This window comes from Tasmannia lanceolata, unplaced genomic scaffold (assembly GCF_043159265.1).
Source record: "Tasmannia lanceolata isolate RefF3 unplaced genomic scaffold, GAP_Taslan_0.1 ptg000007l, whole genome shotgun sequence".
In the NCBI taxonomy this organism is placed as follows: Eukaryota; Viridiplantae; Streptophyta; class Magnoliopsida; order Canellales; family Winteraceae; genus Tasmannia; species Tasmannia lanceolata.
Genome location: NW_027518684.1, coordinates 21,334,872 through 21,341,656, shown reverse-complemented (window position 1 = coordinate 21,341,656; position 6,785 = coordinate 21,334,872). Strand labels below are relative to the sequence as shown.

Below are 6,785 nucleotides of genomic sequence, written 5' to 3'. Positions count from 1 at the left end.
ATCTGTGTGGATCCAATTTAATTCCAAAATCTCTTGATCCAGCCATGTCGAAAATTTGAAAAATTCTTGCTGTTTGGAAGCTATGAATGTTACAAGTATTTTGTTTTTAAGAAAAAATAAAAAAAATGACATGGAACCTCATATGTAGTGTTAAAATCTCAGAAACTCTTGTTTCAGCCCCTGTTTCTTGAATGAGTTAATGAGGTTTTTATATAGTCCTTGTTTTAGCTTCTGTTTCGATACCTATTTTGGATCAGCCCATGTCTCTTTATATGGCAATCTGTCCACACACTTTTGATATTGGCAGCCCATGTACCCTCATGATATTTACAGGCCCTGTTGTGTGAATTGTTTCTCATGAATATTCGTATGGTTTTTCATTCTGCTCAGTACAAATATTGTTCATAGTATTGAGGCTGTTGTGCTTCGTCTCCAAGAATGATATTGTGATAATTAGGGTATTAAATTTGTGTGAAAGAATATTTTTCTATGAGATGTGTATATACAAATGTGTACGTGTCTGTATATGTCCATGTATGTATATATGTGCCCTTCTCCCTTCAATGCAAGGGCGATGAAGGCGTTAGCCCAAGCCCATTCTTTTAGAGAGACTTACCTAGCCATGGTAGTACTCTTTTCATTCTCTTTCCTTATATAGAGAGTTTCTGGTCTTTTAGATATCATTCTTAGTTATTTGTCTTTCCTTGCATATCATATGCGACTGATTGGAGAGGACTGATTGTCATTTAAGCTTAAGAAAAAAGATTTTGCTGTAAAGTCACCGTCAGGTGTTGGCATCCATATCCTATCATCCTCACTAAATTGGGTACAGTACTTCGACTGCAGTAGTGAGAGAAGTCTCTGAAGATCAAGTTGTTAAAATACATATTATATATACTTTAATATAGAATCGGTATTGACATCCTAGATTTAGTCATTTGCACCATGCTAGTTGTCTTATTTGATTTGATTTTACTTTTTTACAAATTGGGCAAGCTAGCTTTATATTAGTGAGTAAGCATGGTTGAATTCAAAGCAAAAGGTGGCAGATTCGTCCCTTACTGTGGTTGGCTATATATTTTAGATTTCTGTTGTAAATTTCACCCATTGAGTCATTCGAGGCTTTGACTCGATTTGCTGTCAAGTCAGCTTGGCCAAGCTTTGGATTGCTTCAAAACCATATTCTCTCTTACTCTTTAAGGTCATTCAATTTCCTCAGGTTTCCCTTTTAAGATTTTGAATTTCCGTGGTTATTATTTAAATCCATCTTGTATGGTGCGTATCATCACATCTTTTCTCTCCATTATCTATTATGGTTCATAATTTAGGCTCTGTTCGTTTTAGATTGTTGCAACCGATTGTAGGCCCAAACCGTCGGAGTCCAACAATCACTTTGGCCCCACAATCGGTTGCAACAATCTAAAATGAACAGGGCCTTAGTGTTTTAATGCTGATTATTTTTGTCATCCGTGAATTTAGTATCTTATACCGTTTTACTTCCATTTCTAGACCAGCTAGTGCCTGATGTTCCCATGTATTGAGGTATTTTTTTTCTGACGAAATATTGTGGTATTTTTTATTTCAATTTTTCTGACAGGGGTAAAAGGGAGATCTTATGTGGGAACTGCAATGGTGCAGGCTTCATGGGAGGTTTTATGAGCACTGCTGATGCTTAGTCGGTTTTCCCATCTGTTCATCAGTCTTCACGATCTAACAAGAGAGAAGACAGGGTTTAAATTGGTTTCAAGGTATGATTACTTTAGGTGTTTGTAAATGTATCTATAGACATTGCTTTTGACTTCAAGAATAATATTTTTTTTTACTTCAAGATTAGATGCTACATCTTATTTCTTGAAATGATACAGTTCTAAAAAGCAACAAAGGAGGTTTTTTTTTTTTGTGTGAGTTTTCATGATAGTTAAAGGTATCGACCAATGTACTATGCATTAATACCAATAGCTTGCCAACACAGTAACCTTTCTCTATAATCTCAAGGTCTGGGAATGCTTTTTTTGTTTGAATGGCAAATGAGAATTCTTATATACATAATCTGATTGCAGTGTAGCATAAAAGCCCTTCCATACATACCATGGTTTTCAAGTGATACAAGTACAGGACTGAAATAATTTTACTGTAACTCACAATAAATCTCAGGATTGATTGATTTCTTTTTTCTGCAAAAATTTTCCAACTTAATTCTTTGAAATCCAAACATTTCCGTAGTTCACAAATCTCAAGAAAGACAGAGACTGTAAGAGATAACTCTTAAACCGGGGAATCTTTAGGACAGGTTGGGAACATTGGTAATACTGAAAGAACACAGACCCAAGAAATGTTCAGAACACCACAAGAGTAGTGAAAGAAACTCAGTTTCAATATATAGATCTACTATCTGGTCAAGATTAGGGTTTAAGGAATTGAACATGATGTTTATCTATATATGCAGTGTAGACAACCATATAAATAAAAGAATCCAGCAAAAATAAAGTTCGGTCCGGCAAAATATCCTTCTATTGATGTCTTCACATCTCCACACAGAAGAGGGACTTAGGATTTCAACTTCAGACTTGTACTCATTGCTTAGGATTTCACCTTCGGACTCTGGTTTTCCTCATCCTCTCCTTCATCTAGCTCCCCATCATTTCCGATTTTTCGGCCTTAACTAGATGCAGTGGCGCTCTTTGTGCATTCATTGAAACAGTGGCGAGGTTGATCATGGCGGTGGCACATTATTTTGATTGAGTGATGTGACTTGAAACAACTACATTAGCCTTTGATTTTCCCCTGATTAGAGTTTGGCTGGTGACTAGGTTTAGATGTTGTGATACCCGGCCTCACCATAAGAAATTGTATTCCTCAGTAGGTGTCTTTATTAAAACTAGGCATACAATTCTAAAGCTTGAATGGGGGTGCCGGTATCAAAATTTAACTCAAGTATTATTAGGACTTTGAGGTGTGTCGTTATCAAAAGAGACTTTATTAGTATTTGGAATTTTTGTGGAAGGTTTCTAAATTTTAGGATTTAGATTGACTTCTCTGTGTTTGACGACAAAGCTATTTTGGAAGCCACCCTATTTTGGACGTTTGAAATTTGGTAAGGAGTCCCATTAAATATGGGAACGTATATTTTATTAGTAAAGTAAATTAGTAATATTTGGAATTCTAATTGGAGATTGAAAGAGATTCTCCATGCCCTAACCTTTAGGGAGGGTGTATGGTGAATTATCCTTGGGATACTTGGGCGTGAAATACATCACTAATATTTAGGATCCTATGGCCTTTGAACCTAATTTGTAGGAAAGAAATCAATCTTAGTTGGGGTTTTCTCTTTGGGTTGGACGTTTCCTTTTCCTTTAGGAGAGCTCGAAGTTTACTTAGTTGGAAGGTTTTCCCTATTGCTGTGTTCTTTTAAGTTTCCTTCCCCCTCTTTTCTGCGGAAAGTCCGCTTTGTTTCCGTGGAAAACCGTAAAAAGCGTATTCTTTTAGTTTCTGCGGAAACTTTTTTTTTCCTACCTCATACATCGGAAACTCCCTCTTTCCGAGACTTTCACCCGACGATCGAAGCTCTCTCTCTCTCTTTTCTCGCTCAGACTCTCTCTCAAGACCTCCATTTTCGACGACTCTCTCTCTCTCCCTCGCAAGACCTCCATTGTCGACGACTATCACCTTCCAGTAATGTTCTAAATTTGAAGCGAATTCGGGTTTTATCTATTTAATTTTGAGTTTTTTTTTGTGGGATTTGATGAAACCTAGGTTTTTTTTTGGTTCGCCTATGGTTTGATTTTTGTTTAGAAGATTAATTATCTAGAATACTTTCGGATTGATATTTTTGTCAAATCCGTTTATTTCTAGGGTTTTTATTGTTTTTCTTGTTCTTATATTTTGTTAGGGTTTGTAATTTGGTGAATTTGCTGATTTAGTGTGTGGATTTGAGGAATTTGAGAGAGAAATTGTAGTTTGAGTGTTTAGATGGGTTTTGTGTGGGATTTTTGTATCTGAATTGGTGGATTTCAGCGAAAAATTGCAGTTTGTAAAGGGTTTGTGTTGTTTGATAATTTTGAATTCGGTTGGGAATTGAAGGATTATGATGTTTAATAGCGTATGAAGCATATGAACTGTTGATTTTAGGGATTTGGTCTATTTGTGGTTCTTGAGGGTTGGGGAATTGATGGGAATGGAAGGAAATTCAGTGGTTTTATGTTGAATTGTATGCGATTGGTAGGACTTATTTGAGTTGAGGATTGTTGTATGGTTTATCTGTCTGTGAATTCCTGTGGATGTTTGATACTGAAGCTATGTTATTTCATGACTTTTGAGGTTTGAAGATTATAAGCGGATTGACAATTTGATTGATTCAGTCAGCAAATCATTGTGCTTTTTTGGGATTTATTCTGTTGACATCAAACAATCGGGTCTCTGTCACTATTTTGGCAGGTTTTTTTTATTGGGACCAGCTTGGAATAACAGGATTCTGGAAAGGATCTAATCCTTCAAAGGGCTCTTTGGGTTTTCGGTTTTTGTTTTTGAAGGGATTGAATTTATGTTTTTGAAGGGGATATGATATGTCTGTAGGCGTACAGGGACTGATTTATCGCATCCATTTACTGTATTAGAAGGTGGGTATAGTAAGGAAAATGGGTCTTCCATGGATGATGAAAATTCTGAGGCTTTGGGAAGTTTGAAGCAGAAAAATGGGAAACCTCGACGGCACCTCTCAGTTATTCGGCATTGCATGAGAAGCGTTCGTTTGGTTGCTGAAAGTGAATTGGTGAGTCGTTGATATTTTCCCTTGTGTAGAGTTTCATACCTTTTTTCATATTAGTTGTCATGTAATTGAACTGTTTTATTTGAAAATCTTGATATGCCACAACATTTTCTTTTCTGTTGGGGATTAAAAGCATGATTATGTTCTCCATTTTCTGAAATATACTGCGACTAACATTTTTGCCCCACATCTACCTGTAGGAATTGGTTATTGGTGGTATTGGTGCAAAATCACCATCAGATGGACAGTCTGGTTCTGGATTTTTACCGGTATTTCGTTCGGGTAGCTGTTCTGAGAGAGGACCAAAACAGTACATGGAGGATGAACACATCTGTATAGATAATCTACTTGAACATCTTGGTGAATCTATGGATTTTCCATCTCCAGGGGCTTTCTATGGGGTGAGTGAGTTAGTTGTTGCTACTGAACTTGTGTAATTTAATCATCTTATAAAATTATGAGTACATGGTCTTTTTTCATTGTTTGGGTATATCTTTTTTTTAATCACCGTTGGTAATTATTTCTTTTCTAGTGAATGGGTTACCATGTCTTGTACTTTCAGTTTCTTTTCGATATTTGTCAACCGAGATAATGGGTGCCTCTCACATTCCATTATTCATGAAATTTATAGAGCTTATGAAAGGTGAAGTCCTCGGTCAGGTTGAAATTTGCTTGAGGATCGTATTAAATATATTTATTACCAAGATATGGTGAGGTAGTTCGCACATAGTATAAAGATAGACTTGTGGACATGGTTTATGTTGGTGATAAATATATGCAACACCTAATATTTAGTAGTTTATGCTGGCAGGTATATGGTGAGGTTCCCCACCTGTGTGGAGAAGGTCATTAAGAGTGCATTTGTGAAAGTGGATCATGCATTTGCTGATGCCCGCTCTCTAGACAATTCCTCTGGCACCACAGCACTGATTGCCCTTATTTTTGGAAGGTATGAGCCAGGATTTTATTATGAAATCTACCCATCTATTGTTAATTATAGCTGCTTAAAGTGGATATGATAATCATGATTGTTTCTTGTTGGTATTGTTTTATTTTGGGACAGTTGTACTTTAATCAATGTAAGCTGCCTTATTTTTTAAGGCCATGGATGCATGGATATTCCCCATGATTCTTGGCAGAATGGATTGCTAAAACCTATACAGTCTTTACTACTATTTTTGACAACATTTTGCTTTAAGGAAGCGGGGTCGTTCTGGTTATGGTGGAAAACCAAGCATTTGCTTGAGAAGAAAGTAGTAATAGACCTATTATTTGTGATGAAGGCAGAGATTAACTTGTCTGCTTATTATCCATGATCTTCTGTGTCATGACTTTTGGGTAATTTCTCCTGATGTTCAGATTGTGGATCATGGGTAGGAACATCCTCTTGGCTTCTTTGCTAGTGAAATCCACGAGTGGAAGGACTGCTGCGATTTACGGGTACTATTTTTCCATATTTCAGCCCTTTTTAGCCATGTTTTAGCCTTTAGAACCCCTTTCTAAGCACCCATAGATAACTATACTAGCCTAGTTTAAGCCTCTTATCATTTTTCTAGTAATAATGTTGATTTCCTTTGTGGACAGCAATATAACGACCAATAAAGTTGAATAGTTGAGCCTCAAGTCTTCTTCTTTTCGTGATATTTATGCTATTATATGCTTCCATGCTTAGTGTAGATTATTTTCCCACTCACGAGTTTTCTTTAAAGCTTACTGTTGAATCTTTAAGAGGCCATTAATCATCTTTTATTATTTTTTCATTGATTTTGGGTTTGTGTATGATTACACGAATGTGAATTTGGTTCCCATGAGCTCCTAAAAGTTCCTGTAGAAAGTTGCAGCCTCCGGGTTTACACCACTTTTCAATACAGTCCATAACAAATTCCTCTCCCGAGCCCGAACTGGTCCGTAGACCACACCGTAAGCATCCATGAAGAATTTGATACCTGATGGAGAAACTGAGTTGTAATTGTGTGATCCCCTCTTTACAGTTTTGTCATTGACAAGATACTCTCCTTCC

General features: G+C 36.6%; 1 protein-coding gene across 3 annotated transcripts; it reads left to right on the top strand.

Moving 5' to 3' along the window:
* The first annotated feature begins 1,600 nt into the window (after positions 1–1,600).
* Positions 1,601–6,320, top strand: LOC143881141 (putative protein phosphatase 2C 27). 3 transcript variants are annotated; one of them, XR_013251872.1, is made up of 5 exons: positions 1,601–1,748; positions 4,435–4,768; positions 4,966–5,166; positions 5,577–5,714; positions 6,125–6,320. XR_013251872.1 is itself a non-coding variant. In XM_077384137.1 (4 exons), exons 2-4 carry the CDS (start codon positions 5,162–5,164, stop codon positions 6,246–6,248), a joined length of 267 nt encoding a protein of 88 aa, XP_077240252.1. In that variant the 5' UTR covers positions 1,601–1,748; positions 4,966–5,161; the 3' UTR covers positions 6,249–6,320. The 3 variants fall into 3 exon arrangements, 2 of the variants coding, with proteins under 2 accessions (XP_077240252.1, XP_077240251.1); XM_077384137.1 differs by lacking the exon at positions 4,435–4,768; XM_077384136.1 differs by lacking the exon at positions 6,125–6,320 and having other exon boundaries at positions 5,577–5,892.
* Positions 6,321–6,785: the final 465 nt, after the last annotated feature.